At 30.8% G+C, this 26,074-nt stretch overlaps 2 protein-coding genes across 3 annotated transcripts in view; one reads left to right on the plus strand and one right to left on the minus strand.

The window, feature by feature from the left end:
• Positions 1-1,230: 1,230 nt before the first annotated feature.
• Positions 1,231-7,920, minus strand: LOC143068281 (adrenodoxin-like protein 1, mitochondrial). Of its 2 annotated transcripts, XM_076242205.1 has the most exons (6): positions 7,735-7,919; positions 6,294-6,348; positions 4,958-5,064; positions 4,268-4,355; positions 3,010-3,062; positions 1,231-2,001 (listed from the first exon to the last, which is right to left on the minus strand). In XM_076242205.1, exons 1-6 carry the CDS (start codon positions 7,889-7,891, stop codon positions 1,898-1,900), a joined length of 564 nt encoding a protein of 187 aa, XP_076098320.1. In that variant the 5' UTR covers positions 7,892-7,919; the 3' UTR covers positions 1,231-1,897. The 2 variants fall into 2 exon arrangements, with proteins under 2 accessions (XP_076098320.1, XP_076098327.1); XM_076242212.1 differs by lacking the exon at positions 3,010-3,062 and having other exon boundaries at positions 7,735-7,920.
• A 42-nt stretch (positions 7,921-7,962) lies between these two features.
• The window catches only part of LOC143068272 (VWFA and cache domain-containing protein 1-like), a 41,665-nt gene continuing 23,553 nt past the window's right edge, over positions 7,963-26,074 (plus strand). The window contains exons 1-7 of the mRNA XM_076242194.1: positions 7,963-8,494; positions 16,636-16,698; positions 17,471-17,619; positions 18,322-18,428; positions 21,423-21,561; positions 25,324-25,468; positions 25,826-25,970. Coding sequence (XP_076098309.1) covers positions 8,198-8,494; positions 16,636-16,698; positions 17,471-17,619; positions 18,322-18,428; positions 21,423-21,561; positions 25,324-25,468; positions 25,826-25,970 — 1,045 coding nt within the window. The 5' untranslated portion in view covers positions 7,963-8,197. The remainder of the gene's footprint in view (positions 8,495-16,635; positions 16,699-17,470; positions 17,620-18,321; positions 18,429-21,422; positions 21,562-25,323; positions 25,469-25,825; positions 25,971-26,074) is intronic.

The following is a 26,074-nucleotide window of genomic DNA, read 5'->3' on the forward strand; positions in this document are numbered from 1 at the left end:
GTTCCAACCCCCGGAACCTCCCCTCCTGGATCTGCCAAAAAAGTCTCCATTGATGACATCAAGACATCTACATGAACATCATGTTTGTTCTTTATTAGCACTTAATTATTTTTTCAATATTATGTGTTGTTTCTTGATATTAAGCAACCAACAACAATCAATCAATCAATCAAAGGTAATTTCATTAAGGAATGACTAATATTTTTTCTGTCTATGAAGAAATAACATTAAAAATGTGGTGCATACTGAATAACACGTGTTATTCAGTGTGCACCACATTTTCTATGTTATTTCTTATAATTTAATTCTAAATTCCTTTTAAAACTGTAGAAAACCATGAAAAAACGTTAGCCAATCAGAAGATGTGTTACATTCAAAATTAAATTATTTTTAAATATTACTTTAAATGCCTTTCCATAAGCAGGGTTTGAACTCACATTCTCAAACATACAAATCAAAGTAGTATAACTTATTTATAAATAAACAAAATGTAAAAAAAATCCTGAATAATTTAAGTTAATATTTTCAGATCTCACAACACATAAATGTTTCTTATTTCTTGAAACTATTGTTTTATCAGAAATGTAAAAATATCATAATTAAATTAAGAAAGAAATATATGGTATTTAATTCTTGATCTTGATTTGTAGGTAATCAATAAAATCAAACTTGTTTGTTTGTTAACTGAACATGAATTTGTTTTATTAGGTATGAAAAATACAAAACATTTGAACAATGAAACTGAATCTACAGGCATCATTAACTTAATATCTTATATTTATAGTCTAAGATTATCGTTGGTGATCTCAACAAGATTGATTTTCGTGCTTATGCCAGTACGGCGAAAGCGAGAAAAGCAATCATGTTGAGATGACCAATGATAATCTGTTTATCGCTATTTTACCTATGAAGACTTTGTTAATTTCATGGACAACGGCACTTGCGTCCTTAGTTTCTAGCAATAATTTTGTATATCACGATTCTGTACTGAGCAAGAATTTATCAGTCAGTAAGATCAAGAGTAAATGCTTAATGAGCGAAAGTCAATTTTAATGTTCTGATTTTTTGTGTATAATTGGCATTCTATACTTTCTACATTGATGCAAGTCATAACAGAAATGTGTTATGACAAATCTGAGTTAAAGAGTAAAAAATACTGTTTAATAAATTATAATAAAATGATAAGTGCTGCGATGTGCTTGTAAATTTATCAATCATTTGTTCCAAACATTAATGAAAATCTTTATAATGAGGTAGAATGAAACAGAATTAATTTCAAGATAATTTCCTCAACAATATTATCATCATTGTTCACCAAGAGCAGTTTTGGGAAAAGAAATAATTGTACAACTCTTTAACATCATCTCCAGTAAATAAAAACTATTTTCAACAATTTAATGCCCATGTTATGTTCATATAAATGAATTCAAATATTGGATTGGTGGTTGGTAGAATCTTCAAATAAATAACATGCAAAGAATTCCAAAAAAACATATATTACATGACATGATATTCTTAAATTTATGTGAAGCACAAGCTTCCAGTGAAAAATCAACCAAGTCAAACAATGTGATTTCAAATATCTTGATATTGTCAAGTCAAATGTGATGGAATTACAATAAATAATTTCCATCCTAATAATCTGCTATTTAGTATATAACTTCACAATGTTTTTATCACTCTCTATCTCTTTCTTGTACAAGGCCTAAAAATACAATACAACAATAAAAAACTCATTTTATATAAAAATGTTGTTTTTCATGCTTCCTCCCTCTCAATAACATTGTCAGACTTTTCTTGGTAGAGCTCTTTATAATTATAATCATTTGAATTTGGTTGAAGTGAAGGTCACACAATGATTCCAATATGAGATTAAAGCTTTGACTATCACTAGATATCAGTGAGGCTGAGGTACATGTCCATCAACATAAAAGTTCCTGGTAGCCTGTGGTAACGTTACTTCTAAACCTTCCAATTCTTTGCTTAATATTATCTGACAACCTGAAATTATAAAAAATATTTAAGAAAAAAATCTACTTAAAATTCAGTTTTCTTTTAGAAGATTTAGTTATTGATTAGTTTGAACATATTTATCTGTAGTGGATTGGGAAACAAGTTATTACAACTTATATTAATCCCTTTCCACTTTGCTGGCACAGGTGCTGCCTTGTAGAGGCATGAGCTTGTTCCCTTTTTCAAAATCTACAAGGGTGTCTTTAACGTGTAAGAGATATTGCTTTGCAATTTATCATCCCCTTCCAACAGGCTATCATCATTTCTCTAGACCATACATGCAAATGTTGTAAGGGAAGGCCGAAAATAAAGTCTGAAATTTTATTCCTGGAATGGGAATCAAGCCAGGAACTTGTGTTATTAGTCCAATGCGCAAACCACTACACCTAGGCTGTCCACATTACAATATTATTGCTTAAATTGTAACAAAATAGGTATCACAAAAATATTAAGAATTTGTCCATAGTACACAGATCATTTTCTATGTTCAGTGCACAGTGAAAACGGGGTCAAAACTCTAATTTGGCATTAAATTAGAAAGATCATATCATAGGGAACATGTGTACTGAATTTCAAGTTGATTGGATTTCAACTTCATTAAAAACTACCTTGACAAAAAAACTTTGATCTGAAGCAGAACAGACTAATGAACAGACAAATGAATGAAGGGATGAACAAACAAACGGATGCCCAGACTGAAAAACATAATACCCCTATGTGGGGTATAAAACTCACATTTAAAATTTTGATAGCATTATTTTTATGTAGTATCTAATACAATAATTGTAAAAAATAAATTGCTCTTTTGTCCATCACAATAATTTCATCGTTTACAGTACAATGTAGTATTATTAATCAGATTAGATATTTTGATGTCTGATAGTGTTAAATGTTAAACACTTCAACTCCTTTAAAAAGCTATTAACTTTTAAATCAAACGCTTAACCTTTAATAGCAATGTTAAAGTTTTCCAATATTGTTTCAGTTTATACGCACCTAATCTAGAATTCTCCTTCAAAAACACAGCCATGTCTAACATATCTTCTTCCCTTAAAAAAATGTATTTAAATCATGAAAAAAACTTATTTCTAATCAAACCTTCAACAATATATCATAGAAATTTCATCTATGCTATTGAATATTTTCCTGTAAGCCTTATAAAAATAATAATTACATTACATGCATGTTTCAGAAGAATCTGTTATTTTGATTGGATAACAACGCTTGTGTGTCATACTTAAATTCACCTTCATATCCCAATGAAGTTTAACATTCATGATGACACGTGCTATCACAAAACAAAAATCTGATTATTCAAAGAAATAAATGATAAAAAATGATTTTTCCTGATCATAGCTAAACAATGTAATTATAAGTATTGAATGCTTCTTTTAGTAATTTGAATTTACAAATATAAGCATTCAATTCTTAAGTAAATCTTAAATAAAGTAGTTTTCCAGCTAGGTTGTTAGTTAGTTTAAACATATTTATTTATAGTGTATTGGGAAACAAGTTTTGCATTAGCCTGCTCTTTTTCGAAGTCTATAAGGGTGTCTTTTATGTGCAAGAGATATGGCCCTCTCTTAACACGGATCAGCCATTTATCGTCCCTTTCCCACGGGTTATTACTGATTACAGAAATGAATGCTGTACAGAATAAAGAAATCATATAATCATACAGAAAAAATTAACAGTAAAAGTGATCAGAAGATTGTAATTTTAAAAGATCTTTATTTGATAAAAAATTTTAAAAAAAATTACAAATGTAAATTAATGGAGAACACAGATGCTCCTGCTTGCAAATATATGGCAAATTCTGCACTTATTCAAACCACAAAAAGGACTTAACTCAAGAATGGCAAACCAAAGATTGAACTTGATTTGTGTTAGGTGGCAATAAACATTTGTATAAGTTTAATAACAATTAATTCACCAAAACGAAAGTAAGAGTGCCAAAATGGCAAATTTATAAAGGGACATAACTTTAGTTTAGAAAAGTGAAAGTGAAACCACCAAAATTCAAACTTGATCTGTATTTGGTGGTAATAAGCATTGTGTATAATTTTCATAATATTTGGTTTAGTCAATTAAAGTAAGAGAATGGAAATTAATTTCAGTACTTATCGATGTACCAACAAACAGACAAGGGTAAAACTTAATGCCCCCTCTGTCGCAGAGAGGGAACAAAAATAAGACTAAATATTCTTTTTCCCAGTCAGTATACAAAAGAACCTTTATATTATGGAATACATACTCTTCTTCAGGCTCTTGTAACTTATCAAAGTAATTGTTATGAACATAAACATGACATGTTGAACAGGCTAGTGATGCTTCACAGGCTCCTGAAATAGAAAACAAAATTTGATATTATACAGAGAGACTGAGAAGGGTGATACAGGTGAAGGAAAAAATTATTATCAAAATTTCCTGTTGATATGCACATCTACATAGTATGTCCTTATTATCTAAAAATGTTTCATCAAATTCTGTTGTGTGGTTTCCGAGGAGTTGTGATGACAAGAACAGGGCTGATGGACGGACTAACGGACAGACAGACTGGTCCAAAAACATTATACCCTTCGCAGCTTTGTTGCATGGGATGTAAACAGTTATTGTTGAACAGTTTGTTCAAAATTAAAAACCATGTTGAGGATGCTTAAAATTAAAATTTGATTATTTAAAATAATCATTGAACTCACAAGAACCTCAAATATATACCATTTTTTTTATTAAATACTAAATCATGGTTTTAAACGTTTTGATGATGCTTCAAACATTTAAAAAAGAAAACAAGATTGTGTTTGAATACATATATAACCAAGATTTGAGTTCAGAAAACAAAAATACCATATCCTGATAACTCAAATGATCCAACTGTTCCAACACCATGCCTAACAAAACAATGGTAAAATAGAAGTATTATGATAAGTTTTATTTTATTTACCTTCCAACTCTATGTCGTATCTATGAGCTAAATACATCAGATTATCACCAACTTTTCCTCTGACAGGTTTTTTAACTCCATTTCTATCTATATAAGTAATATTTACTCTAAAAAAAAGTAAAATGATGTAGATCACCAGTTGCATTTTAAATCCTTTTCTAAAATTTATTAACTTTTTTCTGATTATACTTTTCATAGGTTGATTAATTTGTACACATTAATATAATTAGTGTGAAAATTACGATGAAGGAAATTACTCTTTTGAAATCACCTGTTTTTTGCTCTGATTGAGTTTTCAAGAAACGAAAGGTTAAATATCAAATGTTTTTGTTTTGTTTTATATATATGTAGGACTCGGAGGTGCGAAGGGGACGCTGAAGTGCGAAGGTCATGCTGAAGTGTGATGGTCTAATCTAAAGTGTGATGGTCCGTTCGCTGATGTGCGATGGTCTATTTGATGCATGCTGTCTATTTTAAAAGCTACAGATGTGCAATTGTTATGCGAAGTACATGTATATGTTAAAATAGCTAGTACATGTATATGAATTTACATTCATTTTGTCTATGACTGTCCTAAATAACAGTTGCATATTAAATAAGAGATCGCTCTCTTTGATTTTCTGCATGTGCACATAATTTTGCATTAACATTTTATCTTTACTTGGTTCCTTGCATGAGTTATTGGATTACCGTAATATTATTATACAGATTGTCTGTATTCAAACCTGTATATTGTAAGAGAATGTCATCGTAAGTAAAAAGGAACTGTTTGTAGATTTTGAAAAAAAAAGTTCGCTACAGAAGGTCAACTTTCCCCTATTCACCAATCTTTGCAATTTCTCTTGTATAGTTTTTAAAGTTTACAAGCCCCTAATAAAATTTAAAACCCAGAAAACTGCTTCTAACATACAAATTGACATGAAAAGCATGGAAAATTAAGTTTATTATATTATCACCATCGCACTTCGGCATAGCTATCAACAAGATAGCGTCACAAAGCCACCATCACACTTCAGCGTAATCAAAAACATACTTCAGCTTCAGACCATCGCACCTTAGCGTAACCATCACAGTTTGGAGTACCATCACGGTTCAGAGTCCTGTTTTGAGGTTTGCTGTCTCAATTTGTTTGTCAAAATGTTCCCCAAAATCTTCTTTTACTCATTTTTGTCTATATTATAATATTCTTGCATTAATCTAGTTTAGTGCTTCACTTGTGTGTGCATATGGATGCTTTTATATAAATGAACATTTTTGCTCACAATCACATAGCTGTCTTACTTTGTATGTCTATTGTGAATATTGTATATGTCCTATATGTATAATATGTACTTACACTTCATCTTCTGATTTTGGATCTTTATATTCATAATCCCCATGACGTAATGGACCTTTAATAAATATCATAAAATTTTTAACTGCTCTTTTTACACAGATTAGTTTAAGGCTACACAAATTTGTTGATGTTTCATTATTAAGGAGGAAAAAACAAAAGCAAACACAATTCAATACAGTGTACGTACATGTCACTACCTTGTAGTTCAAATTCCATCTTTAAATCTATACAACAAAACATATAATAATTTGATGCATTTTTTAAATATATATTTTATGTTATAGTTGTAATTTTTATTTGCCTATCATAATCATAAGAGAATACATATTTTGTTTATTTGAATAGAGAATTAAACTATATAAATGATTAAATGTTTTATTTCACATAAATCAAACTTCATACAATGTATGTTGTTTAGTAGTTGTTAATTTTTTTTTTAAATTTCAATCTTGTTGCATTTTTATTTTACATTGTATCTTCAATTGTTATATATAATTCAATTTGGACCCTCTAAAAAAGTGAATTAAAAAAATAAAATTCAAAAACTTAGAGCTTTGAGAAAATGGGTACTTCCAGGTCCTGGCAGTACCCATTTTCTCATGGATGTACCCATCTAAGTTTTTGAATTTAATTTTTTGAATTCACTTTTTTAGAACTATTCCAAAAAATTATGATGTCCTGCAGGCGTGTTTAATTTTATGCTGCATCACTTTTCATTGTAGGAAGTCGTCACAGCAACAACAAAAATAGCATGCAAAGGTCATAGTTGTTTTGTCTATAAGTAGTTCCTGTTATCTGAACTGTAAATTCCACCTTTATAAGTTTAAACACTTCTTGTAATGCTTGTAAGACGTTTCTGCCACATGACCAGTTTGTCCAAAGACATTTCAGACACAGTCGATTAGACCATACTTTTTCATATTGTTCTTATGAGTTTTAAAAGATGGTATATAAGTATAAATTAGCATTAAACGGTTCCGCGGAACCCAATGTCTCGGCTACTCTTGCTGTTAATCATATTTTGAAAACTATAAACACAGAGGGAATGTTATGTTTCCCAGAAGAATAACTATCTTATGATCATAAACAAGCCTCCTTCCAATTTTGGTAGGAATCTGGTTCTTTTGTAACATTAAAATATGTTTGAATTAAATAGATAATCGATACAGACTTCGCCCCCTCATATTGTTTCTTAATGTAAAAACAATCATATTTCTCATTTCTAAATAAATATGAGGCTTTATAACAAGTCAAAAATGACTGAAACGACTTTACAAAGTTTGGCCAAACTGGAAGAATGGCCTACACGACTGTGGTCAAAAAGATATGACCGATACAGCATGTGGACGAAACGTCTTGAGCATCGGCCTGTAATTACTTATCTTAAAAAGTAAAACCTGCCTTGATAAAATGATTATGCAACACTCAGAGCTTAATTTACCTGCACTGACATGAAAATGTCTCGAAATTTTTGGAGTGGTTGTCATTTTTGTTTGTTCTGCAAATTTAAATATTGAAGGAACTCTTTGAGATTGCGCGATCTTGAAGCATTTGCTACAAAATCTTTTAGAAAAAAACTGCAACATGGGGGCTGACATATTGGACAACTAGTTTCTATTTTTTCACTTATTTTCGGATTTTACGAAACTTCCGGCTGTTTTGTGTATTGGATAGCTTTACATATTAGCATGCAAGATTGGTGATGACAAAAAAGCGATACACTCCAATACACTTTATTGATATTTTGCATTATGCTAGGGAATTTAGTGCTGTTTAGTTATGGATATGAAACTCAAGTGAATTTTCCAAAGGACGAGTGTAATAAGAATCTGTTTGGATTTCAGAAATGTTGACAGATGACCATTCAAATAGTCTGTTGAAAGGTCAACAAGATCTTTTTCAACATGGCGACCTGTAATCAAAATAGAATTTTAGTTTGTCTTTGTATTTTTATAACAGCCAATTTGACGTTTGTCAGATCTGGTAGTACTAAAAAACGTGATGTGTACAATTGTAAAAATAAACTTGAACAGGAGGCTTTCAAAGCACTCTTCTCTGCTGATGGATATTTCTCTGACACAAGGCAAGAACCAGTTGACCCTAAAATTTTAGGTGGAATAAGAATTCAGATAGAAGCTTTGAAGTTGTGGTCTCAATTAAGACAAACAGCAAATATTGAATTGGGGATTCCGCAAATGCAGGTAGGCTACATGTTTTTAAAAAAGAGTCTTGAGATCCTGTAATTAAAAGCTTCTTACATGAACATGTATAAATATTTTTTTCTTAGAATGATAAATGTACATGAATGACTTGTCTGAGTTGTCCCTAGTGTACAAATCTGGTTGACAGGTCCGTTCACCCTGATTAAACATGTTCGCCCTGAATCTGATCGCAATGAGTTCATTCACCTCTAGAGGAGGGTGCTAATGCCCTTTAACGTCGGGCGTCAAACGGTTATTTTCGGCTACCATTAGCGTCAAATTGGTAAAATTTTACTGTGATTCGTCAAAGGTCTCAAGTAATCATTACCGTAATTTTTGAAAAAAATTAACTTCATTCGTCAAAATCAGCTGATTTTTTTTATTCGTCTTAAATAAAGTGTACATTTTATTGTCATGCACTAAAAATGACTGTTAATGTCATTTGGCAAGAATTTTTACCGTTATACATCATGAAGGTACCCCCAATACTACCCTCATAAAGTCTGCTCGCGCTGGATTCCTTCTCCCTACTTTTATTAATGAAATATTAATATTATAGGTATTACAGTTAAATAAACCTTATTCAGATTTTTATATGGTATGAATTCTTGAAAATTCACAAAAGACATGGAAATAAATAAAAGTTGGCTTGTTTTGGCGCATTAATATGTCATAATAATTGTTCTCACTGATCATTGTAATTAAATTATTTGGTTGCAGCAATTCCAATATTTGGCAAATTTTCAAAAAACTCAAATATATTCTGTTCCAATAATAAACATTAATATGCAACTAGACAACAGCAAAAAAAAAAAAAGGCAAATGGACCCTGGGCAAACTGGTACATTTATTTTGTTGAACAGGTACATTTGTACTAGGACGAGCCTGAATCAGGGTGAACAAACCTGGATTCATGAATCTGTGTCTGTTTGCTCAAAATCTTGTCAGCTCTCATTGCCTCAAAATTACGTTCCACTCTTTTTCTTACGTACCCTAGGCCAAAAATGAAATATTGTTTGTTTCCCCTCCCACCACCGACCCGGTAGAATCGCCGCGACTCGAAAAATTTTATTGGCCATTCTTGCCCAAAATTTTTTTTTTTTTGCTATGTTGGTTTGTGGTGATATTTTTCCGATGCTGTAGTAAATGTGTGTTGGTTTTTTGTAATACCTTTCCGATGCTGTAATCAACAAGCGTTTTAAATCAAGGCATTTTTGCATTGAAGCGTCTATATGATTCGGAATCAAGGAAAACAAACTACCTTGCTACACGATTTGTGTTGTGTGCAGAGGTGATATTTGAAAATAAAAAAATCTGAAGCATCTTTCAACCCACTGAGTCCACCTTGATTGGCTTTGTCTTTTACCTCTGTTCCTGTTTAAAGGATAAAATCTTTGAGTAAAAATGGTCTGAATCGTGCTTTGAAATCAATCTATTTTGTCCTCGACTTCGAACAGGTTGGGCACAAGTCAGAAAATGTTGGATACATGAATTCTCTGCTTTCACCTCTTGTGTAAACAAAACCAGTTTAAATATGTTTTTATTTTTCAATTTATGGCATGAAATTTACAAAAGGGCACGTTTTACGTTATAACTGGATCAGTTGAATTTGTAAATACTTAAAGTATTCTAGGAACAACAAAACATATAAGTGAAGCCTTGTTTTTTCTAGAACTCGAAAAAAACATGCAAATCCTTTGTTTAGGAAATAATTGACCAAGCTGCATGATCCAGGTGCAACTGAACATAACTGAATTATGTTCACTGCTATTGAAAATTTTTATTCATTAAATTTTAATTCCCAAGTCATTAACATATCTTTTTGTCATCTCATATTTGATGATCAAGGTATGAATTGATAAACAGGAATTGTTTTTTTGTGAGTTATGCATCAAATTAGACTTGAAATAAGCTTGATTTTTAACTAATTAAACACTTGCTTTCATTACACATATTGTTATCATCATGATCATATGATCAAGGATATGTGCTTTTGTAGATTTCATACCATAAAATGAATAGGAAAAAGGAGGTCCCTGTATACTGTTTTAAACATCAGAAAACTGGGGTGTACACTCAATACAGGTTATACCCCACTTTTCTTGACTTATCTTACCTGTTGAATTTTGTAAAAATTCAATATACATGTAGAAAAATTATATCAAGAAATAAAATAAAATAATTTGCCTACCTACCTACCTACCCATACCCTGATAACCTCAGTCGGGGAGGGGAAACAAAGATATTTTTAATGTTGGCTCTACACAATTGCACCTTTTTTCAAGATTTTGTCTTGAACAATTTTTAACATCACATTTTAGTTAGCGTATTGTTATAAAGAAGGCTGTTACAAAATAAAGTGACATTACACACAGGTATACTGTTTTTCTTTAATATTTTGTGAATTATATTCATGAATATGATATTGTCATGATGACCAAAGGCCAAGTTCATTCATCTTAGACTAAGACTTGTAAAAAGGGAAAAAAAGGATATCAAACTTGTTACAATGACATTCCCACAACAATGCAGTCTGTACTAAAATCAATTCTGACTTTAGCTTCTACACTATGTTTCCCACTGTGCTAGGCAATACTCATAAAACCTGTTTTTTGCTAACCCAATACAATGTACAAATAAGCTCTTCTAAGATTGTGATTAGAAATAAATATTACCAGGAATAAACTAATCGAATATGATCAAATTCTGATTTATTTTAATACAAACATAAATAAATTTCTAAAACGTAAATAAAATTACTGTAAATTCAGAAATGATCAAGTGTCATATAAGATTCAAATGCGATTTAAATTATTGCGATATTGAGGAATATCCATTTTTATTTGTATAAAATATTTCAAAATGCAAGTTTAAATTATAGCGATTATAACCCTGTCATAATTTTCGCAATAATAGAAATTTAATATTGCAACAATTTCTGAATTAACAGTATTCAGAATCAGTGGGTCGGGCGCCTATGTCAAACAAATGAAATTTAATTTTCGGCCTTAGCTATTGATAGACTCAAGATATTCTTTTCTTTAATGGGCTTCACCAAAATCTTGCAATATTATCAGAATCATTCAAGTAAATTTATACTGAAAACCCTTAGTGTATGCATGCCAATTTGTCAAATCTTCGAGTTCTGAACTTATTTTAGATGTCTATAATAAAAAAAAATATGTATATCAGCAGTGTTTTGCACAAAGCTAAAGCTTGTTAATGTTAAGCATGAACATTTACAAAATGTAGTAGCTTTGAGTGTGTTCTTTTTACATGTACATGTATATGTTCCAGACCGTATGAGTATTTGGACCGTACGCGTACGGTCTGCACGCGTACGGTCTGGACCGTATGCGTACTTTTTCAAAATACTCATACGGTCGGACCGTACGCGTACGGTCTGACTAATATTAAAAAGTTGGTCAAGTTTATTAGTTACAAATGCATATAGCAGATCAACATAACTTAACTATCAAATTAATCTAAAAAAGTTCAATTGTAATTGAAACAAAAACTTTATATTTTAACTTTTTTTCAAATTCACGCTAATTAAATCTGTTAGTCTCTTGTATTAAGCATGTCGATCAGTAATACATTGAATTATGATCACTGAAATTGAAGATATCGGAAGTAAACATAATGTGGGAGGTCAATTGTTTTAGAATATTTAGCAACTTTACCAAAAAATGCAAATGCAAAGAAACATGCATGAACTGCATACATGAAAATGTAAAAAAATATTACGTTACTTGAATTGTGTCACCTTGGGCGAGAGTACCAAAATAGGATTCAGATATAAAATTAAACAAATACTTAATTTCAATTGTTCGGTTGTTCATTTTATCTATCTAATTGTAATAAATTATCAATAACAATTTGTAAAACTAAAAATAAAGATTGTGATAAATGCTTGTTTCAATTTAACCCATATGATCAAATAACATGTATGGTCAGCTCGTACTGGACCGTACGCGTATACTCATACGGTCCGACCGTACGCGTATGGTCGGACCGTACGAGTATACGTATACGGTCCGGACCGTACGCGTACGGTCCAAATACTCATATGGTCTGGAACATATATATTTTGTGTTGTCAACACTATACACAAAAAAATGTAAAATGTACCATAAAGGTTTAAAGATTCTGGTTCAATATTCCAATAATGATATTCATGTACTGTATCAAGAGGAATCATTAATCTTGTAAAAATTTAAACAGCGTATGACAGATTTTTTGGGGGGTTCTTCCAGTTTGGAAGATACATGAACACCTGAAAAAAACTTCCAAGTAAATACAAACTGAACGGCATTATAGGAAAGGTGTACTGACATAAGAGTACAAAAATACAAATTGAAACTTAATAACTAAGGTCTCCAGCAGAAATCTAAGGGGGAAGAAGACCATCACAACATGAGTACAAAGAAGAAGCAGAGATACTGTACCTAAAATCTTGATGATGTTTTATCAGGTTTATAATAACTTTATATATCTATGTATTTCATCAGTTTTTGATTCTGAAAAATTTACCTGCTGACCCAATTTTCACTAAAAAAATTATCAAATCAGATTTTGTCCTAAATTGTAACAGTCATTTTTTTTTCTATGAATAAATTACATACATTGTATGTACATAGTTGAAGTTGCAATATAGCTGTGAACAGCTTTCTGTCTCCAATAATTTCTGATTTTCATGTAATTTATTCTAAAGTCTTGGTTAAAATAAATTGTTAAACTGTTTCATCCTGCAATCAGCTAATGCAACTATTGTACAAATAACAGGTTCACAATTAAATTTTTGCCTTATTTGTAAAGTCAACTGTTACCCCACTTTCATGTTGAGCAAGTGGTACTGTGGATATTTCTTATTGTGTAACATTTCATTTTGGGGTCCTCTTCATGGGCTGCATTTAAATTACAAAAAATGTACATGTAATATGTAGATTTCTTTAAAAATTAGAGACAAAGATTTGGAGTTCAGCAACTAAAGTTTCATGCATTTACACAATGTATATATATATACATGTATGCATATTTGCACATCTTATTTCTATGGAAATTATTATGCCCGACCTTAGTCATAGTCGAATTTTAAGTCATTGCTTAAATAGTGATATACAATGTACATGTACATGTATAACCCGAATAATTCAGTTGTTATATTCCGCTGATCTACGAAGACTACATTAACGCCTGAACGTCTTCCTCGATCAAGATCGTCAACCGGAATTTTCACACCGCTTTGCAATATGGGAATTTTTATTTAAATTGGCAGCTAAAGAAGGAGGAGTTCCGGATGTTAATTGATGTTAAATGATGTAAACTGATGTTAATTGATGTTAATTGATGTTAATTAATTATTATCGGATTTGTGTTAATTGAACGCACGTGTTTGGTAAGACAATTACAAGAGAGTTGCGCAGACTCATTATCCTCATCGCCGCTGATTGGCTCTCTCTCACAGAGAGCAGGCGACGCGGCCAATGATCACAAGGAGTTCAAGCCCTCGTGTGGGAGAAAATCGGACACGGAAAGGGCTTGAATTATTCGAGTTAGTACATGTATGAAAATGCATAATATCAAAGATTCAAAATTGATTAAGTGCAATTATTTCAAAGGAAAGACAACCATAGATCTCTCTTGTATCTTGTTTAAAAGAGAAAACCCTCAACACCAAAATTTATTGTTCTGTTTCTATATAGCACATCAAAAGGAAATTTAGTACTTTAAAAAAAAAAATCAGGGTTGGAATATAAACATGTATAAACAGCAATATCTGCATCTGCGTATACAAATATAGGCCGAAATAAGTTTGTGGAAAATGTTTTATTGTTTTAATTTAAAGATTAAACTATCTTTCAAGCTGAATAAATTCTGAAATACAGTGAAATATAACTTTTACAAAATAAATGATCAATCAATAAATTACTACTGAATTGTGCAAGAAAAGTTTGATATATTTCCTTGAATAAAGATACTTGTGTGGTAACAGTTTTTTGTTCAATCAGAAATTGTTACAGTAAATGTATGCAAGTATCTATTTTCATATAGTTTCTTATCAGACTTCAAAAACTTTGTGAACAAGGTTTGTTTTTAATGTACCAGAGGATTTGTTTACATTTTCCTCCAAGCATACAGACCAACTATTTGCTTTAGGTTGATTTAGGAAGTTTGATCCAATAAAGTTCTTTGAAAGATAAAGACTCTCAACAAATGCTAGACAATATCAAACATATAAATTTGACATATGGATGTGAAATTTCTTTTAAACTTGTTAAATTAAAACCTTTAAAGATCTTTCTATCTTTGATGTTCTAAGTTTACACTGAATCAAATATTAGAACAGGACAAAATGTCAATAATTTCGCTTTATAATATTAGTCTACATTGTATTTTAATATGCATTTGCACCTAAAAATCTATATATGAATAAAATGTTCATGTAGCAAGTTGCAAGCACATGAAAAGGATTTGTGAATAAATTAAACTAAAATTTTGATCAACTAAAAGATAACATTCAGGGTTGTTATTATCTTTAGTTTTCATTTTCCTTGTGAATTTTTAACAGTTAAATACAATCACGGCAGTGTTCTGTTGGTGAATGTACATGTTGGTACATCATTGATTATGTCAGCTGCAATAACAAAGCCTATTTGGTCCATTTTAACTAAAAGTTTACATGGAATATGACCCTGATGACAATCCAGAGACCTAAAGTTTCTTTCCGTTAAAGTGTGGATTTATTACAATTGGAGAATTATTGTTGATGATCTAAACGCCATACACATGTTACTTGGCTGCAGCAATTAATAAAAGTAGAAAAGAGAGTCTGGACAATATAAGACCCTTATTTGATATAATTATAGTGCTAATTTAGAAATGACAATAAGGGATCTGAAATCTGTCTTAAAAATACTAAAGTAATTATATATTAATAAATGTTTAGAAAATAAAAACGTCATTCATATTTTTCATATGATCATGACAACAAACCCAGTCTGCACCATTAGCCACTAGTCCGATGCCTCAGACTAGTAAATATTGATGCAGACTAATTAGTGAAAATTTTCAAAATTTTATATAGTTGTATTGGGCCAAGTTTTGATATTTAGTTTTCAGACTAGTAGATGAAAAGGATTTGACGCAGACTGTTTCAAACCATTAAAATATTTGTGTATTTTGTATATTTTGTTCAATTTCTTGATTTTCCTTGTTTAACATCAACTCCCTTAAAGTACATGTATATTTGGGATTGTAAACATATACATGTATGAGCACCAAGGAGAGAACTTTATATTTTGTAAGATTATGTAAATAGTTGTAATAAACCTCTTAGATTATTTTGTTGTTTCCTTTGTCCTGGCTACAAACTTTGATATTAACATGTTATTATTACAAATATGCATGCAACACATGTTTGCTGGATGTTAAACAGTTTTGTAGTAACTTAGCAATTATTTTTATTTTTTTGGCCATCATAATAATTGTGATTTTGAAATGTCTAGCATGCAGTTAAGAAAGATAAAAAACTAAACTGAAGTAGGCCAATTGTCTTAAAAATTGTTTAAATACTACAATAATTTATAATGTGTCCTCTATTGGAATTTTGAAACAAAATGTTTAACAGGTGTCAATTGATACATGTAACAAGAAAGTTATAGTTTTTATGCCCCATTTATGGGCATTATGTTTTCTGGACTGTGCATCCCTTTGTTTGTCTGCCTGTCCCGCTTCAGGTTAAAGTTTTTGATTGAGGTAGTTATTGATGAAGTTGAAGTCCAATCAACTTGAAACTTAGTACACATGTTTCCTATGATATGATCTTTCTAATTTTAATGCCAAATTAGAGTTTTTATCCCATTTTCATGGTCAACTGAACATAGAAAATTATAGTGCGGATGGGGCATCCATGTAATAGGGACACATTCTTGTTTGACCTATTGTTAACTGATTTTTTAATGATTTTATTGTTTGGATCTATATGGTTCTAATGATCTTCATGGATGCCGCCAAAAATAATGTTTATACAGATTTACATCTGTAATGTTTAACCATAGGTTGGTGTCAGTGGTTGATGTTATATTCAGAATCTAGTTGTAGGTAGACAGATACTTTTCATATTTTTCTTTTTTTTACAGTCAATTTATGATTCACTTCCATACAAGAAAAAGAAGACAAATTCACAAGATGTAGTAGAAAGGGTAAATATTTAACATATTACTGGTTCAATGGGGAAAAGTTAGTTACGTTTTCACACATAATTCTGGTTCAATGGGGAAAAGTTAGTTACCTTTTCACACACAATTCTTACATGTAATGCTATTTAATTTTCCCCTTATGTACCATGATTTGGAAAATAGAAGAATTGTAGTAGAAGATTTGATGAAATGATTTTATGGTTACAAATTGAGTACTGGCAATGTGTCTGTGAAGCCTGATAAGGATATTTGCTATCATCAAATGCAAAACATAGTTAGCAAGCCAACCTGTCTTGATCTACAAGCATTAGGAAATTAGCTCTAAGTTCATTTTCATTTTTCATTGATCAGCATAAAAATTTATTGATTTAATTGAAAACAAAGACTAGAAGCAATAGGTCAGCTAGTTTTGGTCCTGAGAATTATTGTTATTTCAATGTCTCTTTGACCTTGACCTTATAATTAAAGTTCATCAATTTACAATTTGTATGGTGAATCATTTAATTATTCTTTTAGTTAGACATAACATTCACTGCTCTCAGACTATTTGTCTCCTTTTATTCCAGTACTTGTTACAATGTATGAAATAATATAAATTCATTAAAATGTCATATTTGCCACAATTTTATATAAGAGCTCTGTAAATTCAGGGAAACGTCAATATTGAAGTAATTGCCTTAAGAATTTCATCAAAGAGTCCTAGAAAGTTTTGAACATGCTAATTGGAAATTATCTTTACTCCTGAAATAATTACATGTATAATTTGTTTTTTCAGATTGCAAATAGGTTAAAAGAAAGATTTTCGGAATATTTCAAAGTGTTAAAAACGAATAAAGTTACTGTGCAAACACTGTACCAGTTTCATGTAAAACAACCAATAACTAAAATCTTTGGATGTTGTGATTTACAGTTTACTCAGTTACAGTAAGTACTCATTATCATTTGGTCATCAGCTTACATAGTCAGCCAGTCAAAACTTTTTTGCCAAATCTAGGTGCTTTTCGTGACAGCAAATTTATTTAAAAAGCATGAAAGTGTAGTTTGGATAAAACAATAACCACTTTATATTAAAATGGAATATGTAGATTTTCACTTGTTATATTTTATTTTTACCAAAGTGGTCTAATTTTCAAAGTCTACATGTACTTTAATGTTATTTTTGTATGTAGATTGTATTCGTTAGACTGTTTCATTGCCCTTTGTAATTTCCAGGTAATCTATGATGAGCTGTACTTGTTATGCTGAATCAAAGCATAACTGTTCAGAATTGGGTTGGGGTCCCTGTCTTAATTGTTAGAATCTGTTTCCATTTATTTGATAATGACATTTTTGAGTGGTCAGGAATTTCTTTTGTAAGGTAAAAATGTTGTTCACAGGCAAAACCAAAGAATTTCCAATACTGAGTACAACTTCTGTTTTGGACCTCATGTTCTTCCAGTCTAATCATTATATCAAAAAAAGAAATTCATTTAATTTTAAACAGATTGACTGATTTCTTTAAAAACTGTCAAATATATAAATGTCACATATCCTTTCATTTATGAAGATGTTTTACTACATTGTAAGTGAACCTAAGTTTGCAAGTAAAATATAGCCTTTGTTTTAAACTAAATTGCTTTATTTCAGTTCACTTCCTCAGTATGGATGTAAAGTGGCAACAAAAACCAGTTGTGACCTGTTCCCAGAAAATCTCAAGAAGGGTTCTTTTAATCCAGGAAGGAATCTCACAGAAGGTATGGTCATCTTGTTATTTAAGGTATTTTAACTTCCAATGTTTGTTATTGTGATCATCTTACTATACCTCTGAAAGGCTTAGATAAGACACAAGTGGGACGGGAAGATGATAGAAAAAAAGTCTCTTTTTTGCCACGAAAACAATCCAAAATATAAAGTAAGTTGTTTGTCAATGTTTTAGTCAATGACTATAAAAGCCAACATTACAGACAGTAACAAGTTTAATTAGACAATGTATATATATTAGATGACCAATTTAGTGATGCAGTGCTTATTCCACTATCTGAAATGCCAATCACTAGCCAGTCAACACTGAGGTTGTGAGTTTGAACCCCACTCTTGTGGGTGCACTTGGCTCCAATCTTAGAGTGCATTTGTTTCTAACCCGAAATTTTGTCATCGATGACTATCGTTTAGTAAACGTTAAGCTACTAGAAACAAATACATCGTTTGATAAACTTTATCGACCCCGCATAGTCAGACAGAAATAGATTACACTCAGGCACTGTAAACAAACAGGTAAAAGTACGGGAAATAAATAACCAGGACTTTGCGAAAACAACACGTGCTCGTAAATATTTAAACGACAGATGCAGAAACAAATTTATCGTTTACACATCTCAACGATAAACGATCAACGACTACGCAACTATTTTGCGCGTACATCATTTATGTGAACGATGTCAACGTTAACCAAAAAATGTAAGAAACAAATGGATTAAACGACTATGTACGTAATCGTTTAACTCATTTAGGTTAGAAACAAATGCGCTCTTAATTGACCAGGATTGTCAGTTTTCATAATTTATGTCTGTGGTTTTTACTGGCTTCCTCCACCAATAAAAAGTGGCACTTATAGTGGCATTAAAACAACAAAAATCAGGAAATGCTTTCAATGTAGACAAGTGGACTTTAAAATATATACATGAAGTATTTTAAAACTAGTTCTACACAGAACATCAACACATCTTTTGTAATCAGCATCCAAATTTCAATACTACAAATGACCCAATTAACAGTTGCAAATACACAATGTATGTCGAACTGCAGGCATTTACTGTCATTTAACAACATGCATCTTTAAAAAAAAATGACAAAGAAGTTACCAACTATAGGTCATCATGTAGCCTTCAACAATTCAAACAAGAATTTGATTGTATTCGTACAATAACTGGTAGCTTTTTGCAAAAGAGATATATTTTTGTTTGATATTTGATTTAATTTTATTAATAACAATTGCATTTAGAAAAAATCAAGAGATAAATTGGAAATTTTTTGTTTGATATTTGATTTATTTGAATTGAATACATTTGCATTTAGAACAAATCCAGAGTTAAGTTAGGAGATAAACCCCTTCAAAGGTACCAGAATAAATATCTTTGAATTTCCAGTGCTTTTAGGTGCTAATACATTTGTTATAATTTAATTGTTTTTGATAAAAGATATCTTTGAAACATTTAAAGCTTCATATTGGATTCTTGTTGAATCTCTGTGTTTGTTGAAATTGATTGTTTTGTCAGAACTATTGTAGTAGAGATTTTATCATTTTGCTGTTAAGCAAATGTTTTTCATTACTACAAATTCAATTTCTTTCACGAAAATTAATTCTACATAGTTCACATTAATATAAAAGGTTTTGATGAGCGTTTTAACTATTACTACATAAATCACAAAATTATATACTGTTTTATCATAAAGTCTGCTGAGAAAAACTTCAAAGGCCGTCTTCATTCTATACCGTGTTGATCAATTATACATTCACAGTAGCTCTTGATTAACAAAAAATCTATAGGAATTTATTTAGCTTTTTATCAACTTTTTATCCCTTAGATGTGAGTTCATTTCCTATATTATTTTTGTAGCTCTGACATTGTTCTTGTGAAAATTACTTCCTAAGCAAACCCCTTGGCATGAGTTAAAAGTATTTTGTAAGGGGATATGTAAGAATGTGTAGATAAACTTTTCTTTTCCTTCAAATTAGTAAAACGACAGATTTACAAAGATTTTATATATGTTTTTAAATATGTGAGTGTACATTTATTTGCTATAATAACTCATTCACATGTAAAGTTGAAAGAAAACACCTCATGTTAAATGTAACTTGAAGAACTCTCCCCCTCAATGTACCCCTAACTTTTATAGATGGTTCATCTATACAAACATTTAATGTGGTCTAGCAGTGTGGTGCACATTCAACATTTCTTTATTACCCCTGTTTCTATTCATCTTTTTAATAGTAGTATCATTTAGTTTGTAAGGACTTTTCAATGTGATATTTCAACTCTGACCCTTAACGCCTGTTGAAAGTATGATAGAAAAAGTATAGAAATAACTGTGACTATTTAAGTGTAAAGTCTGATAAGAAACGCGGAGATAGCTTTGCCATTGTAACTGAAGTCTTCCCTCATTCATGTATTCTATTCCAACCATGTTATTATAATATCTTGTGTTGATAGGACATTGTTAAACTGAAAATTAAAAAGTAATTGATCTGACTAAACCTTAGATTGTAGATAAAATATTGTTATGTAAAGACCTTATTATGTTATTGAATATCTTCAACAAGTTTTCATACATGTAACAAAAAAGGCTTTCTTTTGTTAGTAGTTCATTTGAAAACCTTACATTTATGTATTTATTTGGGACGGCAACCCATCAAAACATGAAAATATCACATCTTGTCGTTAGCAACAGGCATGTGTGCATACATCTTTTTATTACCAGGGTTGATACGAGTCTAGACAAGACTTATGACTTTATATATGAGGATTCGGGGGTGTGGTGTGATAGTCCTTCCTCAGGTTCCCTCCAAATCTTCCTCTAATATCATTGACTGAACAAATTATAATTTGTCATTTCTTTGAAATCTTCTTAAAAATTAAATATTGGCTAATAGAGGCTTTGTAAGCATAGGACTCCTCTGAAAAGCATGGTCATATTTTTCTACTTGAAGATATTCACAGCACAACCCATAATAATTTCTATTATTTCAGTATGGAGAGGCAATGTACAACTGGTTCCCAGTCTGAAGTGGCAGTATTTTATATCTGTGGATGGTGTCCACAGTGAGTACCCTGGAAATGCCTTCCAATGGTTTGACAACTGCCATGATGCTAATAACATTAGGCACAGGTTAGTATACATAACAAATTTATTTTACAATGAGTTCAAGGTCAAATTGATTATTTTTATTTTTGCTTACCTTTAGGGTCATATTGTATTGTTATGAAAGCAGTCAGCAAACTTTTGGAAATCAATAGGGATGTATGTTGAAATTTTGAGCGTCTTATTGTTCCAATCTTGCAACTACACCAGATTAACATGCAATATGTCACAAAAGGAAAATCTTTATTTCAAGGTCACACTGTCATGGTCATAGCATGAATTTGGAAATGAATGCTTGAAGATGCCATAGACCTCTAGTCTTTCCTTGCCATGAATAAAACTTTAATCCTTTTTTATGTGGAAGTTTGTTGGTCAAAGATTGCACTCACTTTACAGAATTATGGAGAAACTGACAATTTAAATTAATTAGGATTTTAAAAGGATACTACACTTAATGGTGCCTTTGATTTTAATTGAGTAACACTTTAAGAGGGTATTAATATACTGAAGAAATACTTTATCCTACAGTTTATACTGTTTCAAATACCATAGCTCGTCTTTTGAATAGACTTTCATGTTATGAGAGAGTAACCTAAGACATCAATATTAGAGGGATAATGATAATTTAACCTGTATAATCATAGCTTCATAACTATGCTTAAGATTACCTGCTTCACATAGGTAATAAGGAATACCTGTATTGTAGTATAGGTAAAATGACATTGGTATATATCTGCTCATCAGGAAAATGTTAAGTCTTTTGTTTGGTAATTATCTTATCATTTCGGATGTCATCTCAAATTTACGTAGAAATGAAATATACTTGTATCATTTTATTTAGGAAATTGTTTAATGCATATTGCATTTGATCTCAAAGTTTGTATGTATGTTAATAGGAAGGGAGACACCTTAATTTATTTTACCTTGCAAGTCCGCTGCATATATTTACGTAAAGATCAACTCTTTTAAAAGTTTTATCAGAAGTACAGAGCGAAGCATGCATTGTATACCATCACTTATCCTTTTGCAGTTTTCTTTGAACTTAGAATATGATAGTTTGAAACTTTTCCAAGTTGAAGTTGTTTGATAAATATTATAGTGAAAATTTGTGATATTGAATACAAGCCCAACGGTTTCAGTGACCTAGATTTTCTGTTCTTAATGTCTATAAAAATCAAATGAATTTATTTTAATGTACATTTACACATGAGGGAATTTATGAATCTTTTCCTTGTTGTTATATTCAAACATACAGAAGAATATCTGGCATATTGGTATTGATTTATACAGTTTTCCCTCAAAATAACATATTTTACACAGGGTTTCTATATACTTAATGATGGTTTGATTTCACTTTGTGACTCATAATGGTGAAATAATTGCTGGATTTTATTACAAAAGCCATCTTAACCAAAACAGTTTTAAATTGATTTTTACCAGTCTAGCCAAAATCCTGACATCAATAGTAAAGACCTATACTGATATTAAAACCTTTGTTTGAATTTCATGCTACTTTTTTATCTTTTTGTTTGTAAAACTTCAAAAGAATTTTCTGTTATTTGGAACATGTGTTTAATGCAATAAAACCATTTTTATTATAATTCTGAAGGCAGTTGTTAATCTTTGATAATTCTGACTGTGCATGTCAACATGCTTAATGGGGAGTACTGCATAGGCTATTTAGTCATAAACACTGCTATTGTCCTATAACTTCAAACATTTAGCCATGCTCTGTAATTATATTGATTTACACTGTGGGCCTTTTATGTTGTTTTGATCATATGTATCACATGTTACATATCTTTTTCATTTGCTTCTTTCCTTTTATCTTGGTTACATGTTTGTAAATTGTAGCCATTGTAATGTTAATTGGGTCTCTATGTTAAATGTTCATTTATAGATTTTAAAACAATACAGACTGGAAAACAGGCTGCAAAATATCTACAATGCAAATCAATATTTTATCAACTATATAGCTAGGTACATGTAGCTGTTATGAAAATATCGTCCTGAACATACATGAAATATTTGCCACTGGACATTTAGCAACCAACAATCAATCAATTTATGAAAACAAACATTTGAAAATAGAGTCAATAGGCAGAAATTAGTGTTTAATTTAGCAGGTTCATTTATGTAGTTTCAGTTCGAAGTTAATAGTAGTTTTTCAGAATACCGAAAATTACTGAAAAACTGATGTGAAGTCAACCTTGCAAACATTAAAAAAATATGTTATCCCTTCCCAGATTAATTTGACAAAGCATGAAAACCAATGTGTTTTCTGGGTCTCAATGTTTGACAACATGTGTTTTACAAATTACAACTGTCCTGTGATTTTATACACAGGTATTGGCATACTAAACACATTACAAACAATCATAAGCATATTAAACTTTGCTAGAAATAGAGTTACCTAGAGAGATGTGTTAAATGATTTTACAGTATTGTCAAGTGCATCATATCTCTGCTTTCATAATTAAAGATGTTGAATAAGGTAATTGATTGTTTGTTTCTGGTGGTTAACCTGGTCAGGAGGTGTACAATATAAGAACGTAAAGGACTCACGCTGAGAGATGTAATAGTTTCTCCTTCTAATTTATAGTTATCTATAGAACATTACCACATGTTTTTTTACTCTTTTGATTTTCATACACATGCAGGGTTTATCTATATTGCCAATTGCAATTCTGATGGTATGTGGAGACTATTATATATTAAATAGATTTAAGAAGATGTGGTATGAGTACCAATGAGACAACTCTCCCAATTTGTAAAAGTAAACCATTATAGGTCAAATTAAGGTTTTCAACAGGGAGCCTTGGCTCACACTGAACAGCAAACCATAAAGAGCCATAAATATGACTAGTGTTAAACCATTCAATCAGGAAAACCAACTGTCTAATCCTGTATAAAAAACAAGAAACAGTTATGAACCAGATCAACAAACGATTGAACATCAGCCTTGACGAGAGAGATGCACTATTAAGGTTTTTCTCTAGTAAGGAGTACACTAACAGGTTGCAACAGCTGATGTAATCTTACTCTGTCTAACCACATAAAATCATGACTCCTTGGTAGTGCGATCCTCTTCATGTTGACATCAAATGATTTTCTCTTCATAAATGTTTTTATATACATGATAAAAGGCATATTTTCTTTATATCTAATGACATGTTAAAGAAACTCTTGTGTTAATCTCAAATTTGTATGTAGGCTTCAAAAGATTTCTTTACTTTGCTCTATACCACAGGAACTGCATCAGACATCAATATTTCTTTGAAATGAGTTGATTACTAAGGTTTATCAGTGCCTTTAGCTTCTCTCTACAAGTCATCAATGGTTTTTACTTTGGATGATGTTACACTTTTTATTCATAAAAAAAGTAATAAATTTTATACCCTAATCCAACAAATGGCTCCTATTTTTAGTTTACTGAAATAGCTATGATCACCCAGTACTAGTATTGAGTAAAAATGTATTTAAGAATCACTATTTTCTAAATTGAATTCATTAAACCTATAACATGCCAAGAAATACATATAAAATTTGTTGGTGAAATGGTTCCGCAAGAAATAACTGAAAAGTCAACTGGGTGCAATTGTATTTTTTGTCATTAATAAGCAATTGAACCCTATTATGCAAGAGATATGCAACAAGATCAAAGAAAATAATTGTTGTCAATTGATGTATTTACAGTATTTTTTTAGAGTTACCCTTTCATTTTAAATGTGGCTCCATATTACCGATAAAAATATGGTTTATTACTCAATGACTTATTTATGATTTCAGAAATGTGTATGTTTCTACAGTACAACCACAGTCAAAGCATCTAGTGATTGTAATGGACCATGGTAATTCATTGAGTCCAAACCAACTACGAATAGCTAAAGGAATAGCTAAACATATACTGTCATCATTGTCAGAAAAAGACAGGGTATGTATGTTGTGGGAGTTATTTCCCTTATGTAGGAAATCAGACTTATTTCTTCAATTAATGGAAATGGTTTTAAAGTATCAATTACATATACATATATATTAAAGTTAATTCTACAAGCTAAGATTTATTTGTAAAGAGAAAAGTAAACACATTTGACAAGATTGATGATAACAACAACAAATTAAAACTACTAAAAGAACCAAGGAATAAAATTGTATGACGTAAGTGAAAAAGAATTACATATTTGTTACAAGAGTAAAAGTTATGATCTAAAATTGACTTTGAAGTAAAAATTAAAGGAATAAACCCTTCTGAAATGTGAAATGTAACCATAATTTTAATTATATTATGTAGGTTGCTGTGATTGGTCTTGCATCAAAGGTATCGTTTCCACGAGAACCTGATACAGACTCCTGTCTCCATAACAAGATGGTTCCAGTTACATATGAAGCTAATCTACATTTCAGTAACTTCATTGATAAGCTGGAGAAAGAAAATGGTAGGGACTGTAGTGTTCTTATACATGTTTAATTTATCAGAATTTTAAGTCCAGGTTATAACTTTTTATAAACATTTTTCCTTCTCTTGGAATGTAAACTATGA

Source organism: Mytilus galloprovincialis, chromosome 1 (genome assembly GCF_965363235.1).
Source record: "Mytilus galloprovincialis chromosome 1, xbMytGall1.hap1.1, whole genome shotgun sequence".
NCBI lineage: Eukaryota > Metazoa > Mollusca > Bivalvia > Mytilida > Mytilidae > Mytilus > Mytilus galloprovincialis.

Coding starts and splice junctions, on each gene's coding strand:
- LOC143068281 (XM_076242205.1), bottom strand. CDS start 7,891: ATGTCAGCCCCCATGTTGCAGTTTTTTTCTAAAAGATTTTGTAGCAAA. Junction 5,065..6,293: donor CCAAAATCAGAAGATGAAGT/GTAAGTACATAT, acceptor ACTTTTTTTTAG/AGTAAATATTACTTATATAG. Junction 3,063..4,267: donor TTACAAGAGCCTGAAGAAGA/GTATGTATTCCA, acceptor CATTTTTTTAAG/GGAAGAAGATATGTTAGACA.